Here is a 20,627-nt window from a genome sequence, read left to right as displayed (position 1 = left end):
AACTGATCCCCACAGAGATGGAATTGGTAGGATTGTTGTCCCCGTCCGTCGGGGATGGCGGGGACGGGGATGGTTCCCTGGTCCCCGACCCCGATCTCCGCATCCCCGCCCCGTGAGCGCAAGTCCCATGTAAGAAGGCCCATTAGCCCCGAAGTATATATATACGCGCTAACCCTAACTCACTCCCACCCGGCCACTCCACGTCTCCACCCCTATGCATCCAGCCCCAGCCCCCGGTGACGTGACCGTGCGAGCATGATAGCGCACGGCTGCCAGCAGCTGCAGGCCTGCAGCTCGGTGCCTTGGTGGATCCACCCTCTGGACTCTGTCCAGGTCTCCAGGCGTCGACGTTCCACCGTCCAGCCTCCATCATCCGTCTCTGTCGGCCTAGGAGATTTTCGCGCTGCCATCGCAGGTCGGCCTCGTTGGAGCCTTGGATCCTCAACGCCGCAGCTCGCAGGTGACATGGATACACCTGGATCTGAATCGCCCATGAGTTCCGATGGAGAAGGAAGGTCAGAAACTCAGAAGTCAAACCTCAGAACAATGTACATTCATAGTTTTGTTCGTACATGTATTGCTATTGCTATTTCAGGTGTCGTGATACATGTATTGCTAGTTTTGTTCATACATGATACATGTACATTCGTCACCGCAGTATTGCTAGTTTAGTTCATTGTTTACTTTTGTTCGTGGCTGTGCTTTCGAATATTGACTAACCCACGTCCGGCGGTCCTCAAAGGGACGCCTCCTCGGTCTTGGACCGGCCACCAAACGCTATGGGCGCTGGTGGTGTTGCTCCTGCTACTGCAGCCACACCCGCTAATGCATCCGCTATCATGCTGTGCGTTGCACTTGTGCCGGTATCTGGTGCCGCAAACCGAAAGGCACTCTGCCAGGCCCCAACGCCAAGGCCGAAAAGGACGTTCACTAAAAGTCATCTTGAGGTTGAAGGAGCTCTGCCTGCTCCGCCTACTCCAGAAGCTTCATCCTCCGGCAGCGGTCTCCAACTGTTGAAATCACTAGGGTTCGGTTTCAAGCATGCTACCCCTTTTATGCTTTTTATTTCATATTTTCCAACTGTGAACATGTACTATTTTTATTTATATTACAAGTTGCTCTCTGTAGCTACGCCTGTATATTTAAGTGATTTATATATGTACTGATTTAAATATGTACGCAGTCCACTAACAGTCATTGTTTACAGATTTTATATATGTACTGTCGACAGAATATCGTCGGCAGTCCTCCGAGGGGTATCCCACGAAGGTAGAATGATCGGTAGTGGTACGTGTAATCAAGAACAAGAAGACAACATAGACACAAGAGTTAGACAGGTTCGGGTCATCTGCACGACGTAATACCCTACTCCTGTGGTCTGTTGGTTTGTATTGGCTATCGTATGATATTGCGTGTGATCAGATACCTTAGGCTAAGCTTAGGATTCGTATGGGGATATCGACTAGTGGACCCCTGCCTCTCCTTATATGCTCTGGAAGCGTAGGGTTACAAGGAAAGTATCCTATTTGGTATTATATAATATCTTATTGTAGCCTTGCGGGGCACGTCGACCAGTGCCGTGTGCCGTATGCCCTGATCTTGCGGGCTATGCCACCTCTGATGGTGCGGCCCATGTCTTGTGTTATGGATACCGGGGGTATATCCCCCACAGCTAGTCCCCGACGACCTTGTATCCTTTGAGCAACGTTGTCTTGAACAAGTCCGAACACTTTGACGCGAAGCTGATCAGTTTAACCGGTGATCCGAGCAGTGGAAGTCGAAGCCGACCAGTTTAACTGGTGACCTAGGCGGTGAAAGTTGAAGCCGACCAGTTTAACTGGTGACCTGGGCGGTGAAAGTCAAAGCCAACCAGTTTAACTGGTGACCTGGGCGATGAAAGTCAATGCCGACCAGTTTAACTAGTGACCTGGGCGGCGAAAGTCAATGCCGACTAGTTTAACTGATTAGAAGACCTCAGACTTAGCCAAGTAAGGCTTGCCAGAAGGATGTAAGGGGCTTAAGATAAAATTTGAAAAAGTTTCCCCTTATTAGAAGTGTAGCCACTTAGACTCCATCAATAAGGAGGGTAAATCAAGAAATAAGCACTACATTCACCGCCAGGTGAAGTGTAGCCACTTAGTCCCCGAGCGTGCTGGAAGATGAAGAATAAATCTTGTAGTAGGGTCAAAGAAAATAAATCTAAAAGCCTATTGACATCATCTGACATGTGCGTATCAAGTCCTAGACATGCTGCCCAAGATCAGCACCCTAATCCGAATAGCATGGAGCAAACTGATAGCACACCAATGAGACGTAGCAAGATTCGACTGCCAAGAGCGTCCCTAGCTTAGTTGGTGACTCTTGCACAAAGAATCCGAACATTGAGTCCCCAGCTTAGCTGGCGATGAAGCGACGAACAATCCAAACGCCGAGGAGTCCCCAGCTTAGCTAACGAGCCCCCAGCGTAGCTGACGATGAAGCGACAAACAAACCAAATATCCTAGAGTCCCCAGCTTAGCTGGCAAGCCCCCAGTGTAGCTGACGATGAAGCAACGGACAATCTAACTAGTTGGTTGGCGAAGAATCGAGCACCGAGCAGCCCAACCAACTGGTCGGCGATGAAGTGAGCATTGCATAGAAGTGATCGGCGAACAGTCCGATCAACTGGTCGGCGATGAAGTCCATAAACCTAGCAGTCTGATCAATTGATCGATGGAGATTGCCGGAGACATCGACCTTAGGTGTGTACACGTTGTCCTCGAGCTTGCTAGAAGATTGCGAAGATATCTTGTAGCAGGGTCAAAGAATTTTTAATGTCAGCTTGCTAATGTCATCTGCCATGTACTTCACAAGACCCCGGACGTGCTGCCCAAGATCAGCACCCTGATCCAAATAGCAAAGAGCAACTTGATAGCACACCAATGAGACATAGCAAGATCCGACCACCAAGGGAGTCCCCAACTTAGCTGGCGATGTTTACATGAAGAATCCACACACCGAGGAGTCCCTAGCATAGCTGACGAGCCCCAGCGCAGCTGACGATGAAGCCCATGCAATGAGCAGTCCAACCAACTAGTCGGCAGCGAAGTGAATGCCGAGCTAGAGTGAGTGCCAAGCAGTCTGACCACTTGGTTGGCGATGAAGTCCATCCGATAGGTGGTCCGACTACCCAGACAATGATCATCTTGTCCAGTCCTTGAGCGTAAGCTCATTGACCAAACCGTGCCCCTACGAAACAAATGTGTAGAATAGGTAGTACATAATGTAAAAATAAAATATATGAACTCAATGGTGATGAAATAGCGTATGCAGCTCAGCGATCAGTTGGTGTGAACACCTAGTGTTATTTTGAAGATGTGTTTATATTTAATATAAATCGTCCGACCAGTTAGTGTGTAGTTGAGTCTCCAGCCCTAGTTAGCCTGTTAACCATAACGCAGAGCACGGAGCCCCTATGAGTGTAGGAAGAGCAGGGCGTCTCTAAGGAGGTGCTGCCGACCACCCTAAACACAGAGGGCAGGTGCTCGTGCACATGTAGGGAGGAGCCGGAGACAGGGCTGTCTCTAGGAACATCCGAGCATCAACATGACTGTTCGGGGATTTGCCTTAGGCTTTGCTGTATTTCATCTTTAAGATGGTATACATGAAAGAGAATCATTTGAAGAACAAACATGGACAAGAACGCTCAGAGAAACATCATGGAGATATATGAAGGTTGGGGAATATTTAGAAAAATGTTAAAGCATGACTTAGCTGTAGATAGAACATCTAGTCGGTGGCGTATGGTGTTATCTGGTCGGCGTGTATGAAATTGCCCGGCCCTTGAGCTTTCTGAACTGTCATCATGGTAGCGGTCACAGTTGTCATCATTGCGATGGGCAGGCAATCAGAGCGAGTAGTCTGGGCGATGTTGTCCTTATGTTACTGGTCGGCGAATTTGTCCCTTAGGGCATCCTAATGGATTGTGGTCGTATTCCCTAGAGTTTCCTGATCGGCTTCTGATATATTAGAACCAGAAGGTGGTCGGCGCTGAACTGGAGTGGTTAGAGCCAATTCCGTGAGGTAGAGGTAGGCGGCAAGCATCTGGGCGACCTGATCAATGGATGCGATCAAATCGTCATTGCTGATCTGCTTCCTTGGGTAGCGGGGCAGCAGGCGGTGAGTTGTTGGTGAAGACGACCTCAGAGGCGGTTCTGAGATCGGATCTGCCGTTGCAGGTGTTGGTATGGTTGGCACAAAATCGATCTGCACTAGCTCGAGGATCTCTCCATCTCTGGCATCATTGATGACTGTTTACACCAAAATTTGGAAAGAAGAACGTGGGAACTTGAGGCTTCCAAGATTGTGTCAATCAAAGAATCGATTGCATAAGGATTGATATCAAGCTGATTCAGATGCGACACCGGAATCGGCTCTCTTCGAATGACATCAGCAGATAACAACAATGAGCTACGGTTGGCATCGAGAAATACATATCGAACTCTACAAAAAGGGAAAGATTAGGGTCCAAGTTATCTTAAGCTAGGAATGTTTTTTGTACCAAAGATTGTAATGAGTCGTACTTGAGTAAGATTCATATTTAGGCTCCGGGTATAAATATTAGACCCCGGCTATTGTAAAGATCATCCAATCAATCAATACAAGTTACTTTTTTGGCTCCGTGCCAACCCTTAGGAGTAGGAGTAGAGTAGATCTTGGCGAGTTCTTCAACAAGCAGGGTTGCATCGGTCAAGCCGACCTTCCGCTTGTCTATAAGTACCATAATGGCTTATACTTCCGTTTGTACGGCTGCATCGGTTAAGTTCAACCTCCACTGCAAACTCTAGTATAAGTTAGTTATCGACTCTTATCTAGTTCAAGTACAGCTGCATCGGTTAAGTTTGACCTCCACTGCTCAGATTAGATTAAGGTCAAGTTATCGGCTCTACCTAAGTGTGGCGTCCTTCAGGTATATTCATTAAGTTACCGATCTTGCTGATGTTCTTATTGACATTCATTTACAACAACATTAATCTGCCTGGTCGATATCAATCTAGATCGGCCTCATATTCTTTTAGTCCATCATTTGCTTTGTTACCACATGATATTTCTTACTTTGAGCGACATGCTACGTTTCATTGGCTATTTTTACTTTGATCTTGTCGGTGTTTCGAATAAGCACCAACTAGTAAATTTATATTTGTTGTGCGTTAGGCCCGGATGGTGTGCTAAAGGATACAAGGTTTATACTGGTTTGGGTAGAATGTCCCTACATCTAGTCGGCTGCTGCTCGTGTTATTAGCACCGAAAAAGGCTCATAGTAGGGGTACAAACGGTCGAGAGAGGGACATGTCCCAAGTCTCTGATGGAAAGGTCGAAATGATTCCAAGAGCTTGGTTGCTACTTGGTTGTATGTGTGATGTGTGTTGAAATTGATCCATCCCTTTAGTGGGGCGCCCTGCCCTCCCTTTTATAGACCAAGGGGGAGTAGGGATTACAGATGGGAGAAGGCAGAAAAAACCAGAGGTAGAGAGGGTCCTTCGAAGGTGCTGGGTCTTCCTTTTCCCTCGAGCCTACCCTGCTGTCATGGCAGACCATGCTAGGGATAGCACGCTCGCTGATCCTGATAGGGCCATGCCCTAGCTTCAATTGGCTAGTAGTCATGTCCCATCCTACTCTGGCGGACGATGCGGCGTGTCAGGGTACTGAGCCGTGACCCTACAGGGAGCAGACAGGGAAGTGACCATACGTTCGTTACTGTTAACGATGTGAGTTCCCTCCTGGACTGTAGTGGATGTCGTATGCTTGTGTTAGGATCCGCACCCGAGGGCTGATGGCGGCACCCACAACACTGTAGGACAAAAGTCGGTGCCTACAACACTATTTGGGCTCTGTCATGCCTAGGATGGATTAAAGCGCCTGTCCTGTCGTATCCTGACGGTACCTTCTCGCAGGTGCGTAGGGCCTGGTCCTCGATACTACGGTTGACCTGAGTGTCCCATCTTACCCTGTGCTCGTCATTATAAAGGTGTAGGGTGTAGATGTCGTGCAAGGTGGAGCCAGCCTTAGAACGTCAGGTGAGGCGAAGCCAACCCTCAGCCATCGGGCGAGACAACCCTTCGGGGTAGGGCGAGGCGTAGCCAACCTTCAGTTGTATGGATAAGGAGTGTAGTTGCATTTCCGCCTGTTCGAAAGCATCAGCGTTTGGTGGTTATTAGTTCCACCTCTTTAGGTACCCCTGTAATCAGTCCCCGACAGTAGCCCCGAGCCCTCGGGTGATTCGGATAGAATCGCTCAGGGGGTGATTTGACTTGCCAGAGGGTGTGCGCGAGCGTACCTGATGGGTGTAGCACCCGGGTGATTCGGATAGAATCACCCAGGAGGTATTTTGATTCGCCAGAGGGTGCGCGTGAGCACACCCGATGGGTGTAGCCCCTGGGTGATTCAGAAAGAATCACCCAGGGGGTATTTTGATTCGCCAGAGGGTGCGTGCGAGCGCACCCATCGGGTGCAGCCCCTGAGCCCCCAGGTGATTCGGATAGAATCGCCTGGGGGTAATTCGGACCCTTCGCGGGTATGGCTGTGAAATTTGGTGTTTTGACAACTAGATAGCTTAAAAGGAACCCTGGTATCCCGTTCACGGGGATTCATCTAGGTTTCGCTTGGTTGAGACTCGATTGCGGATCGAGACTCCCTTGAGGCTCGTGCCCCTGAGTTTTAGCCGCTCGCGGGCCCATCCCTCATTGGGACGGACGCCAAAACTATTGGGTCAGCCCTCGAACTCCTAGGCCTAGGAAGGCAAAATGTTCAGCACGAATTTGGTGGGAAAGGATAGGGATCGTGAGCGCATATCCCGCGACGTGACATGGTGGTGTATCATGGCAGGCATGGATATCTAGGAGGACGGTTGCCCTTCTCGCATCCATTGCCCCTATAAAACCAAGGGGTTGGCCCCCAGGGTTCTGTACTTTGCCTCCTCGTCTTTGCATCTACAACCTCCATCGCCAATCACCTAAGCCTCCCACACCCGCATCGCAGCCGCTATCAAGCTCGTGTCCACCCCATCCTAGTCGTTCAATGGAGCCATGGTGTAGATCCAACATCACCCTTCAGCACCTGGTGGGCCTCGTTCGCCATGGCCTCCTTTGACCGCCCGGCAATGAGGACGAGCCATCACCGCCCAAAGGCTACATGGTGTCCTTCGCTCGCTTTCATGAGCGGGGATTCAGCATCCTCGCCCACAAGTTCCTTTGGGGGCTATTGCATTACTACAAGGTGGAGTTGCAACACCTCACTCCCAATGGGGTTTAGCACATTGCGGTGTTTGTCACCCCATGTGAGGGGTTCTTGGGGATTAGTCCCCACTTTGACCTATGGTGGTATTTCTTTGCCATCAACCTCTTGAAGAAGCAGGAGAAGAGGCAAGAGCTGAGCGTGCCGGTGGGATGTGCCAGCATTCATCTCCGCAACAACCGGGTAAATGAATACCCGTCGATGCATCTATCAACCTCCAACAAGGGGTGGCATTCGCACTGGTTTTACGTCAAGGATGATGCTGTCACCCCCTTGCCAGCGTTCTCTAGGCGCATCATCGAAGAGGTCCTAGAGCCATGGAAGTGGGGTGTACCGGATAAAGATAAGAAGAATATCTAGGACCATCTTGCCGGCATCCGAATTCTAAAGGAGCGGGGCGTGAAGGGGCCAGGGATCATCGGTGCCTACCATACATGGAGGGTGGCGCTGCTGATGAGCCGCGCGCTTCCTCCGTACCTAATGGCGCCCGGAGCGTCACTCGATGGGACAACGCTTGCCGATGAAGCGCTACCCCCCTCCAAAGTGGTGCAGCGTATTAAGGAGGCGATAGAGCCTTCAAAGGACGATGCTGACATCGTCCTCGATTTCATGTATCCGGTGCTAGGGCACCCTCCAATGTGGCCAAAACCGGGGTACATTGACTTTGTAAGTTCTCTTTCCCTATGCCTCCTTTTTCTTTAATTTGAACTTCCAACCCCATGATGCTAACATTGGGATAGCGGACCAGCCGAAGAGGCTTCTCTTTATAGATAGCCCGGCTCTGCTGCCGAAGGACCCGCTCATGGTGATGACGAGTCATACCATGGCCGAGTGGGAGAGGAAGACGAAGGAGTTCAAGAGGAAGGAGCAGCTATAGAAGCAGCAGGCACAGGAGCGAGGTGAAGAAATAGACAGTGATGACAACGACGATGATGATGAGGAAGATGATGAGGTAGTCACATGCATCGAGTGGGGTGACCTAGGAGGCAAGGATGCACTGACAGGTGCCCACTCGTTAATGCAGGAGCCCTTCCCGTTCCACGCAAGGGAAGGTCAGGCCATGAGGCTGGAGGAGGAGGCAGGCTAGACCGTCGGCCTGCCCTTAGCATCATTAGGGGTGGGCGGATCTGCCTCTGTGCCTTAGGAACCAACGGGGATGGGTAGACCCATCGCTGTGCCCCAAGATCCGGTGGGAGCAGGTGGATCTGCCGCCGCGCTTGAGGTGCCGAGAGAGGGGGGTGGCACCGCCATCATGTCCCAAGATACGAGGGGCAAGCCCCTTGGCATGGGAGTAGGGAGCGGGCTCAAAATGGTCCCGCCCTGATGAGGCGGAGCAGGGAACTATGGGTTCATCCCCCAAATGTCTCCACCACCCAACAACGCCCATGTAGGTTGCCAATTCTTCTATTTTTCTCTATTTTTCATAGTGACTCACGCCTTTTGTTTCTTCTGCAGCGTCGAGAGACTGGTCAGATGGGGTACTTCCATAGCGCTGGCGCCCAAGAAATCCCTCACACTTCAGGCAAGGCGGGGGCCGCCGCCTAACGTCGCTCCTGTTTTAGGCGGGGGCGGAGCCGACGTCACAGCTTCATCAACTAGTCTGGTACCACCCGCGGTGGTGCCCATGCCATCGGTGGGTCAAGCTATCGGCGAGGCTGAGGAGGCACCCGTAGAGGTTGTCGCTCAGCTGGTGATGGAAGTGATGCCACCGCCGACGTCGGGCCGGGTAGAGCTGTCTACCGCACCCGCTGCGTCGACCACGGTGGGTGCAGCATAGTCAGATGAGGTCCCACTGATGGAGGTGGAGGTGATGGTGGCTTCGGTAGCTGGGTCATAGCTAGAAGCCATGGTGGTGGCGCCCAAGGCAGTGGCAAGTTTCGTGCTACCGATGGCCCCAGAGACGACGCCCGTCGTGGGTAGGATGGAGGAGGTCATGGCCAAGGGACCCTCGGACATAGGGAGTTGTCCCTACCCCTACCGTCAGAGGGCCACCACCCGCCTGTGTGGGATGAGCCCCCATTTCGATGGGTGAGTCCATGGGACCCATCGTCAGAACTCTTCACCCTCGATGATTCTGCTGAGGGCATGGAGCGGGAGAAGCTCTACGAGGGGTTCACAGCCATGCTGGAGGATCTAAACCAAGCCAGTGGCATCCTTTAAGACATCATCATTCCCACTGGCCAGGTATTCACTTGGTCATGCCTCCCGGTTTCTTTTTCTTCATCTATTTTTGTTTTTTGACCACTGTCTTCTTTCAGTTGCTTATTGCCCGCAGCCAGGAGAAATCCTGCTTCCTCCATGAGAACAAGGAGGATTGGGACCACCTCATTGATGAGGCATGGCTACATAGGGATGCAACCACCTAGCTCTGCCAGAGGGTGACCAAGCTGACTCCCCTTGCTGTGGAGGCGGACAATCTTCGACGGCGGGAGGCCGAGGCTCGCCGGGATGCGGATCTCACCGAGAAGTCTTTTGATGAACTATTGAAGATGGCACAACAGGATCAGGAGGAGGCCGACAGAGTGTAGAAGGAGCGAGACATGCTGCTCTAGCAGGACACCGAGGTCCACCAATGGATCATCGACCTCCTAGATGAGGCCGAGAAGGAGCGGGATCTCAAACTGGTAGGTGAAGAGAGGTCTGTGGCCCTAGAGCAGAGGGTGAAACTCGACGCTGAGATGGTCGCTCGGTTGTGCTCAAAGCGAGACAAGCTATGCCATACTGTGGAGAGGCTCTGCTCAGAGCACGGCACGGCCTGCGGGGAGCGTGATCGGGCCATCCGAGAGCATGACAAGGCACAACAAAGGATCCGCTCCCTCTAGGCCGAGCTGGAGACCATGAGAGCCCAAAAGCTGGAGGCCAAGGGTGCCGCTGTTGGATTGGCCACAGATCTCGCCAACGCGAGGAGTCTCCTTTAGGCGGAGAGCAACAACTCAACTTCCTGAAGGTCACCCTTGGCATGGTCTGCAACGATCTGTAGGTGGTGCAGGCGAAGGGGCTCGCTTGTGGCCCATGTGGTAGATATCACAGTGTGGGTGCGCTAGCTAGAGAAGGAAGCTCTTCACACAAGTATCACCCAAACCTTTGCCATCGCCCGCTCGCATTATGATGACAACATCGATTTTGAGGCGACGAGCCTTGGCTTCGCACCTAGTTATGATAACTCCAAGCTAGATGCCATAGAAGTGATGGTGACTCCTTTTGCAGAATCCCTGGTGAGCAAAATTGAAGATATGGTTCTCCCCGATAGGGGGTAGTTAGTTGAATGAGTCTGATAAACATTTATCTGTAATCTGTGGACAAGGGTCGGTTCTTTTTTAAAATAGATTCGTAACTTCGTTTTGTTAAACAAATTCGTAATTTCATTTCGTTTGTTTGAACTTGCTTTCTTCTTTTTGCATTTAAAAAACGGTGCTTGTGCAATCTAATCCTTCCATTCATTAAGATCATAGGGCCTGAGGTGTATAAGAGGGAAATTTTGATTTATGATGGTGAGCAAATTTACCATAGCCATCGGGGCGTGGGTTTTTTTGCAGTCTTACCATGCATGCTCGGTTATTTGTTCCCACAAACCTTGCCGCTAACCTTAATGCGAGGAAGAGGTCTGATGTAGCAACTGTTTTGAAAAAAAGAAGAAGTATTCATACCTTTATCAGCCCCCAAGTGAGATCCAACCCCTTGCTGTTGCTAGGGCCAGATGTTACTGGAGACCGAAGCGAGGGTAGCGAACATACTCTTGTATTCACACATACCCCTTACTTAGGATTTTAGCTATCGTTCTGTGACCATGCATTTGGTCTCATCTCAAGTTTGGCCTTCCCCGAGCCCCTGTGCGTGGTGGGGATTCGGTCAAGGGTCGGCTTGTTTTTGTGACTGTCGCCCCGTCCATGGTTTTTGCAATTGGAGGTGTTGAGGCGACGTTACTTGCCTTGACGGCTCGAGTGACGCGCTTGATGAGCTCACTAATGGGGATATTTGAACAGAATCTGGTCCTATCACTCGTGATAGGGTCAGCAAAGCCCTTGGGTGGCATTCCGTTGTTCCGTAACCCGCCTTCCAATAGATCCCCCCTCAATGGGGACTCTATGGGCTCGGCTAGAGGTTGGATTGAACTAGAAGGTTGAGATGACCCTATCTGCTTCTATACGGGTTGGGCGAAGGCCGCTGTGGCTCATCCTCATTTTCTCCCCTAGCTCTTGTTCAATGCGAGGCGGCCTCGGACCCTTCATGGGCTAGCCTTCGAACCTCGGTCTCTCAATCTAGGATTGAGCGACTTGAGCCCCCGAGCCCCTTGGGGTCTAATAGGGGTCGTCCATGTTTTGCATGTCACCCCATCCTCGGTTTCCACAACCAAAGGGGCTGAGCTAACGACACTTGCCTCGATGGCTTGGGTGTCGCGCTCAATGAGCTCGCTAACAGGCATGTTCGTATGGAATCTGGGTCCGTCATTCACTGATGGGGTTGGTAGAGCCCTCATATGGCATTCCACTACTTCTTAACCCACCTCCCGGCAGATGCCCGAGCCATTTGATAGGCTCAGGTGGCCCATTGGCCTCTCCTCGATGGAGATTCTATGGGTTTGGCTTGAGGTTAGAATCGAATGAGAAAGGTCGAGATGTCCCTATCCGCTTCTGAGCAGGGTCAGGCAAGGCCACTGGGGCTCATCTCATTTTTTCTCCGCTGGCTTTGTTTGATGCAAGGCAACCTCGAGCCCTTTATGGGCTGGCCTTCGAACCTCGGCAAGTTGCCACTCATATCAAATGAGGTGACTACTGCTTTGTGATGTTACACAAAGCATTGAGATGCATCAATTGCATATGCAGCGTTTGGATGTATGGGATTAATGTACAATTTAATTGAAATGAAAGTGGTGGTCGGTGATGTTACCTTGGTGTTATGAGCGACAAGAAGCTCTTACCAGACATGTTCATGTTGGGTTTGGGTCCAACGTTTGCGACGGGGCCAGTGTAACCTGCATGAGCATCGCAATTTTTCATTTCTATCTCTTGGCAATGATCTGAGCCATTCAATTGACTTAGGCGGCCTGATATCTTCTCCTTGAAGGAGATTCCATAGGATGACCCCTTCGAACCCTTCTCGAGAAGGCGGATGCTAAAGCTTAGGATGTGGGGAACTATGAATTAGATTATGCTGTAGAATAAAAACACCTTAGCCGCTAGGGCGTAGGGTCTAGTGGTTCGTCTAGTTTTACTCAAAGTTTTACACCCACACACCATGCCTCTAGTTTTTTGACATAAGGAGGGGTCGGGTGAAGTGGATGTCTAAATGAGTAGACACTCTCAGCAGCCCTCGAGCGATGTCCATACCCCTGTTGTTGTTGGGGTAGAAGGCTCGGTAGTAGAATTGACACGCAAAGTAAGTAAACAAAGGTGATTATCTTTCGGTGGTCATTCGTTCGTCATTCACCTAGGTCCTCTGATCGACCCAGGAGGCCCATTGGGATCCCCTTGGTGGAGGTTCCATCGTTGGGTCATTCTAGGTTCTACCTAGGGAAGTAGAGAGTCGCCTATATGTGGGTGCACCTTGTTTCTTGCGCTCGATGTACGGTAGTGGTGGGCCATGCCCAGGCCATGTCTTGTTTGACTAAGCATCATTTCGTTGAGCAAAGCATGTCTTGTTGGTCCAGATGTGTCCCCTCGAATTCCCGTCAGTATCGATCTCCCATCTGCATTGAATAGAGGAAGGGAGAGGGTTTTTCGTCCCAACCTTTTGCCTTTCTTCAGCTGCTGCATCTCCTCCTTAAATAGGGGGAGGGAGGGGGTTCTTGTCCCCATTCCTTCACCTATTCTTGAGTTGCTACCTCCTCTCCTTCTTTCTTTTCACTGACTGCGATCGTGTGTCGCAGCGGTTCCTAAGTGAGAGAGGATAATGCCAGGGAGAGAAAAACTCATAGATCTGCTTGTGAATCTAGAGCACGATGTTGAGCTGGAGGTCATCCAACATAGATGAGATGGAGTTGGCTTCCTTCGCCGAGAAGGGGCCGCTTCCACCAAAGAGGAGGCGCACTGGAGGGTGCTGAGCATCGTCGGCTTTGTCATTGTTCATGAGGCCTTTGTCGGGATGGATCCATATGGGGGCCTCCTTCGGTGAATCTTCTCTAGATGAGTCTTGTTGGTGGGGAAGCTGCTTAGGACTGCATCGATGGGGGGCTTTGCCTTTGCAGCCGCTCAGATTGGCCAGTTCATGAAGCTTGATGAGATGTTAGAGACATCCATCCGCCATGGCGGCCGTTCTTCGGTGGGGAGCACCCCCCGTCTAGGTGCCGTTATTAGGGTTGCGGCTGATCACGATGGCATAGTCCCTGGATGCCCTGGCAAAGGTGCCATGGTCACCGACGTGGTGCTTGACGTTGCAGACGATGGCATCCTCAGGGATCCTGTGGAGCGGTAGGATGTTGCCAATGGAGAGCGTAGCGCGTTGATCGTAGTAGTACTTAGAGTAGATCTGGCTAGAAAGTGTAATCATTGAAGTTTGTGAGGGGAGCCTTCGTGGGAATAGTCTTTTGTATTCATGAATACATCAGTCCCTTTTCATGATGAAATCACTTTGTAAGCGATGAATTTGTGCAAAAAATGAACAAGTTCTCAAATTTCGTTATGGCAAACAGCTTTTTAGCTCTTCTCCCTCTTTTTGTAAAAGAGGTTCAGTGCCTTCCGACCCTTCCCATAGTTAAGGTCGCAAAAAACTCAGAGTGCGGGCGAGCCAATTCTGATCACGCTGGTGAGCAAGGAGACCGTAGCCACTAGGGCGTGGGTTTCCCACAGTCCTACCAGTTATACTCAGATTTTGTTCTCAAAATCCTAGTCCTTAGGACTCACCATGAGAAAAGAGAGAAAACACAGAGAATGTTTGCAAGATAACATATTGAGTGTTTGCGAGATAAACGTACTCATCTGACCCCTCGCACTTGCAGGGATCGGATGTCACGAAAGTTCGAGGATTTTGATGACAAAACTGATAAGAGAAATATGCGTTTATTTAGGGGTAAAAATGATGTAGCTGCTCAATGTTCTAGGCGTTGGTGAAGACCTCACCATCGATGGTTTTCAACTTGTAGGTGCCTGGCTGGAGTACTTCCGCGATGACGTACGACCCCTCCTAGGGCAGGGAGAGCTTGTGGCAGTCCTTGTTGCTCTGCATGAGGCGGAGAACCAGGTCCCCGACGCTAAAGGCTCGGTCCTGCACCCATCGGTTGTGGTACCATCGCAGCGCCAGCTGGTATTTGGCCGAACGGAGGAGGGCAATGTCGCGAGCTTCATCTAGCTGGTCCATGGCATCTTTGTGGGATGCCTTGGCTCCCTATTTGTTGTATGCTCTGATTCTAGGTGCTCCATAGTCAAGGTCAGTTGGGAGGACATTATCAGAACCGTAGACCATGAAGAAAGGCATGTAGCTGGTGGCTCGGCTAGGAGTTGTCCTTAGGCTCCAGAGCACCGCGAGGAGCTCAATGAACCAGCGTGCACCATATTTATTCAACTGGTTGAAGATCCTAGGCTTGAGGCCCTATAGGAGCATGCCATTTCCGTGCTTGACCTACCCATTCATTCGGGGGTGCACGACGGTGGCCCAATCGACCTAGATATGGTGTTCATCGTAGAATCGAAGAAATTTCTTGCTGGTGAACTATGTGCCATTATCCATGATGATGGAGTTCGGTACTCCAAAGCGATGGATGATGTCGAGGAAGAATATCACAGCTTGCTTGGATTTGATCATGGAGATCGACCGAGCTTCTATCCACTTTGTAAACTTGTCGATGGTGACAAGCAAGTGGGTGTAGCCCCCGGGCACCTTCATGAGAGGTCCAACCAGATCGAGCCCCTAGTCCATGAAGGGCCACATGATGGGGATCATCTAGAGTGCCTGGGCCGAGAGGTGAGTTTGCCGAGCGTTGTACTAACCCCCTTCATAGGTGCATACGATCTGCTCGGCATCGGCTAGTGTAGTGGCTAGTAGAAGCCCTGTAGGAATGCATTCCCAACCAAGGTTCTAGGCACAATGTGGTGACCGTAGACCCCACCATGGATATCATTTAGCAAAAGCTTCCCTTGTTTGATGGGGATGTAGAGCTGTAGGATCCCGGTGTGGCTTCGTTTGTAGAGCTCACCCTCTAAAAGAACAAAGGACTTGGCATGACATGCGAGCGTCGAGCTTCCATCTTGTTCATCAATAGTGTGTCATAGAGGAGGTAGTCTAGGTAGAGCATTCTCTAGTCGACTAGAGGGTCGAGCTCTATCGCTGGATCCTCTTCAAGCTCCATGACCTCGGGGCCGAATGGAGCCGTCGATTGGTTAGCCCCTGAGGCTAGATTGGACGGATCATCGTCGGCCCATTCCGACCCTTCGTAGCATATCGAGGGCTTGTGTTGGTCGCTAGCAAAGACACCCATTAGCACCGGCTCTTAGCCGAACACTGCTTTCGCAAGCACGTCGGCCACCTCGTTGGGGCACCTTGGGATGTGATTGAGTTCGAGGCCATCAAATTTGTCCTCTAGCCATCGGACTTCTTGGCAGTACGCAACCATCTTGGCATCATGACAGCTCGACTCCTTCATGACTTGGTTGACAACCAGCTGGGAGTCACCCCGGATGTCGAGGCATCGAATGCCCAACTCTATGGTGATGCGTTGGTCGTTGATGAGCGCTTCATACTCAGCCACATTATTAGATGAGGGGAAATGGAGATGAACCATATACCTCTTGCGAACCTCGAGGGGTGATACAATGACCAGCCCATGCCGGTGCCCTTCTTCATTAGTGATCCATCGAAGTACATCGTCTAGTACTCTTGATCGATGACCGCCGGTGGTGTTTGGACCTCGGTCCATTCCGCGATGAAGTCGGCCAACACCTAGGACTCGATCGCTGTTCGGGAGACATACGTAATGACTTGATCCATCAACTCAAGCGCCCACTTTGTGGTTCTTCCTGTGGCATCCTAGCTCTAGACGACCTTGCTGAGGGGGAACAATGTCACAACCATCACCGGGTGTGACTTGAAGTAGTGGTGTAGCGTCCTCTTGGTGATGAGGACGGCGTACATGAGCTTCTAGATTTGGGAGTAGCAGGTCTTACAGTCGGATAGTACCTCACTGATGAAGTACATAGGGTGCTGCACCTTGAGGGCATGCCCCTTTTCTTCCTGCTCCACTACCAGGGTGGCGCTGACCACTTGCGTGGTGGCCGCTATGTATAGCAGAAGGGATTCTCCATCGGTTGGAGGAACCAAGATCGGGGCCCTTGTTAGAAGTAGTTTGACCATGTCAAGTACCTCCAGGGCCTCAAATGTCCACTCGAAGCGGTCGATTTTCTTCAAGAGTTGATAAAGTGGGAGACCTCATTCGCCGAGGCGCAAGATGAATTGGCTGAGTGTGGCGAGGCACCCTATGATTCGCTGAACCCCCTTAATGTTATGAATCGAGCCCATCCTTGTGAAGGTTGAGATTTTCTCTAGGTCGGCTTCGATGCCACGCTCGGAGATAATGAAGCTGAGCAGCATGCCCCTCGGGACCCTAAAAGCACATTTCTCAGGATTGAGTTTAATGTCATTCGCTCAGAGTTTTGCGAAGGTTTGCTCAAGATCGGCAATGAGGTAGTCAGCCCATTTGGACTTAACCATGATGTCATCAATGTAGGCCTCAATGGTCCACCCGATGAGGCCCCGAAGCATTTGAACATACAGCGCTGGTACGTAGCCCCAGCGTTCTTCAGACCAAACAACATTGAGACATAGCAGAACAATCCAAAGGGGGTGATGAAAGATATCTCGAGCTGGTTGTACTCTTTCATCATGATTTGATGGTAGCTGGAGTACGCATCGAGGAAGCAGAGGGTTTCGCACCCCGAGGTAGAGTCGACTATTTGGTCTATGCATGGCAAAGGAAATAGATCCTTTGGGCATGCCTTGTTGAGACCCATATAGTCAACACACATCATCCATTTCCCACTCTTCTTTCGTACAAGGACAGGATTATCTAACCACGCTGGGTGGTATACTTTCTTGATGAATCCGGTAGCTGATAGTTTTGCTATCTCTTCACCAATGACCCTACGTTTCTCCTCATTGAAGCGACGCAGGCATTGCTTCATTGGCTTGGAGCCTAGGTGGATCTTCAACATATGCTCGGTGACCTCCCTCGGAATGCCTGGCATATCCGAGGGTTTCTACGCAAAGATGTCTTTGTTGCCGCGGAGGAAGTCGACGAGCGCGCTTTCTTATTCAGAGGAAAGCATGGTACCAATGCACACCATTTTACCCTCAATGCTCCTGGGGTCTATGAGGACTTCTTTAGAGCCCTCAGCCAACTCGAATAACCTGGTCAACTTCTTGGCATCAGGCACCTCTTTGGTGACCTCCTGCCTAAGGGTGGCGAGTTTCCCAGAGGCAACGATTGCTGCGGTGTGGCCGTAGCACTCGACCTCACACTCATAGGCCCACTGGAAGGAGGTGCTGACGGTGATGACCCCATGGGGGCCCATCATCTTCAGTTTGAGATATGTATAGTTGGGGACAGCCATGAACTTTGCATAGCATGGACGTTCTAGGATGGCATAGAAAGTTCTAGGGAACCCAACCACCTTAAAGGTGAGGGTTTTAGTCCTATAATTGAACTGATCCCCGAAGGTAACGGGTAGATCAATCTGCCCGAGTTGCATGGCCTAGTTCCTAGGCACGATGCTGTGGAAAAGCACTTGGGTTGGGCGAAGGCATGTCCGGTCGACGCCCATCTCGTTGAGCGTCTTGGCATACATGATGTTGAGGCCGCTGCCCCCATCCATTAGTACTTTGGTGAGTCACTTCGGGCCAACAATCAGGTCAACCACGAGTGAATTTCTCCTAGAGGTCTTCGATGGTCGGTTCGATCAAAGGTTATGATGGACTCTGACCACCGGAGGAAGCCACGTGTGGCTGGTTCGGTCATATAGACCTCGCGGCATGCGACCTTTTGTCGGTGTTTGGAGTCATAGGCCACTGATCCTCTAAAGATCATAAGGTAGTTGTCCGGCATTGGAAATCCATCGTCCTTCACCTTAGTATCGTCCGTAGTGGGGGCAGGGTCCTTTCCCTACTCCCCTTTGTTGGAGCCTCTGGAGAAGAACCGCCGCATGAGGCTGCAGTCTTTGAGAAAATGCTTAACAAGGAATTCATGGTTCGGGCATGACCCCTCAAGTAACTTTTTGAAGTGGTTCGGAGTGCCCTGTGTGGGCTTCTGGCCACCCTTGCGGTCAGCAGTGGCCACGAGCGAATCCTCACGCCATTGCTTCTTGTTCTTCCTTTTGGTGGAACGATTGGAGGTGCCTTTGCTGGCACCCTTGTCCCACCTTGCCTTGCCCTCAAGGCGATCAAAGATCGCTCTAATAGCCTCTTATCCTGAGGCATGTCTAGTGGCGATGTTCAGGAGTTCCTTGGTGGTTCGTGGGCCATTACGTCCTAGCTTATGAACCAAAGACTCATAGGTCATCTCAGACAGGAAGGCTCCTATCATGTCAGTGTTAGCGACGTTAGGGAGCTCATTGCACTACCAGGAGAAGCACCTAATGTACCCTCAGAGGGTCTCACCAGCCTTCTGACAGTAGTTCTTGAGGTCCCATGGGTTCCTAGGGCACTTGTATGTGCCCTAGAAGTTCCCCACAAAGATCTCCTTTAGATCCACCCAACTCTAGATTGCGTTGTATGGTAGGTGTTCCAACCACGCTCGTGCCGATTTGGCTAAGAATAGTGGAAGGTTACGAATAATGAAGTCATCACTATCCACACCATCGGCTTGATAGGCAAGCTGATAGTCTTTGAGCCAAATTCTGGGGTTTGTCTCCCCATAGTACTTAGGGATATTGGTAGGTGGTCGGTACCTTGGAGGGAAAGCAGCATTGAGGATGTGCCGGCCAAAGGCTTGAGGGCCTGGCAGGTTGGGGCTCGAGCTTTGGTCCTAGCCACTGTCATAGCGTCTACCGCGATGAGGATGATAGCCATGGCAGGCTCCTCCTCTTAGGTCACCGTAGGTGTGTCTATGGGCGTCGAGGGTGCTGCATGTGTCGTGGTTGCGGCCAAGACGCTGATGTACCAAGACCACAGCATGGTGCCTGCCACCTTGCGGTGCCTAATGGACTGACACGTCCTTGGTGGGGCATGCCGAGGGCGTGTGTTGGCTGGTGTTGAGCTCGCATCACCGCACGCTTGAGTAGCATGCGAATCTCTAGGTGGGCCTGACGATCGTTGGGCATCGCGGCCTCTAGAAGGCCATGGAGCATGGTCGTTGTGTCGGCGATGTTTTGGCTTGCCTAGGCAAAGGGCGGACAGGCTTCATTATCGGCGATGATCCTTCAGTTCACATCATGGGCCCTGGTGCATGCGCGCCCACTGTCTCCATGGCGTTTGATCTCCCGATCGACCTTCGTGCATTCCCACACAAGCTGGATTCCGGCTTCCTCGATCTCCCACTTTTGGGCTCTTAGCTGCTCCACCCCTACGTGAGGTGGGGCCACTATCTCCCCTTTGGTTTCACCACTAAGGTAGCCTCCTCCGTGGAGATGCTTTCGATGTGCCCCTTGGGGGTATGCACCATGAAACATTCCTAGGAAGGGTGATGGCTCCTCCTGCTGGAGTTAGAGCTAGAGTCTGACCCTAGCCCCTTAGCTAGGAGCCTGTGGAGGTATTCCCTGATGCTTTTGATCATCCCTATGAACTCATTGTTTGCGGGGAATGGGATCATGCGCTGTGCCACAAGGTGGCTAACTGTTGCTGCGACATTACGGAGTCTGAACGGAAGCATCATTGGGGTGCTCTACACGGAGTGTTGCGGAGAGAGGGTGAGGCAGCATGGTTCTTCATGGACCATTGGGGTCCAAGGGAGACGCTGGGCTGGTGCTCAAGCCTCCCATAGTTGAAGCCAATGGAGGGGAGAGATTGGATGGCGACGTGAGCTAACGCCAACTCTCCTCCCACCGTGACAATGAAGTTCAGGTCACTGAAATGCACATGTGTGCTTGGGACCCAATTGATTGCATGGCTAGCCATCCAAGGCCTGAAACAGAATGCACAAAGGTCCCCTACCTGGCACGCCAACTGTCGGTGTTTTAAATAAGCACCAACTAGTAAATTTATATTTGTTGTGCGTTAGGCCCAGATGGTGTGCTAAAGGATATAAGGTTTATACTGGTTTAGGCAGAATGTCCCTACGTCTAGTCTACTGCTGCTCATGTTATTAGCATCGAAAAAGGTTCATAGTAGGGGGTACAAACAGTTGAGAGATGGATAGGTCCCAAGTCTCTGATGTAAAGGTCGAAAGGATGCCAAGAGCTCGATTGCTACTTGGCTATATGTGTGATGTGTGTCGA

The 20,627-nt window shown here is 51.1% G+C and overlaps 1 protein-coding gene across 1 annotated transcript; it reads right to left on the bottom strand.

Moving 5' to 3' along the window:
* Positions 1 to 17,507: 17,507 nt before the first annotated feature.
* On the bottom strand, positions 17,508 to 17,948 carry LOC136526333 (uncharacterized). The gene has a single exon (XM_066519031.1). The coding sequence runs from the start codon at positions 17,946 to 17,948 to the stop codon at positions 17,508 to 17,510; it is 441 nt and encodes a 146-aa protein (XP_066375128.1).
* Positions 17,949 to 20,627: the final 2,679 nt, after the last annotated feature.

Source organism: Miscanthus floridulus, chromosome 19, assembly GCF_019320115.1.
Source record: "Miscanthus floridulus cultivar M001 chromosome 19, ASM1932011v1, whole genome shotgun sequence".
Classification (NCBI taxonomy): domain Eukaryota; kingdom Viridiplantae; phylum Streptophyta; class Magnoliopsida; order Poales; family Poaceae; genus Miscanthus; species Miscanthus floridulus.
This window is presented reverse-complemented; position numbering and strand designations above follow the sequence as displayed.

Coding starts and splice junctions, on each gene's coding strand:
- LOC136526333 (XM_066519031.1), bottom strand. CDS start 17,948: ATGCAACTCGGGCAGATTGATCTACCCGTTACCTTCGGGGATCAGTTC.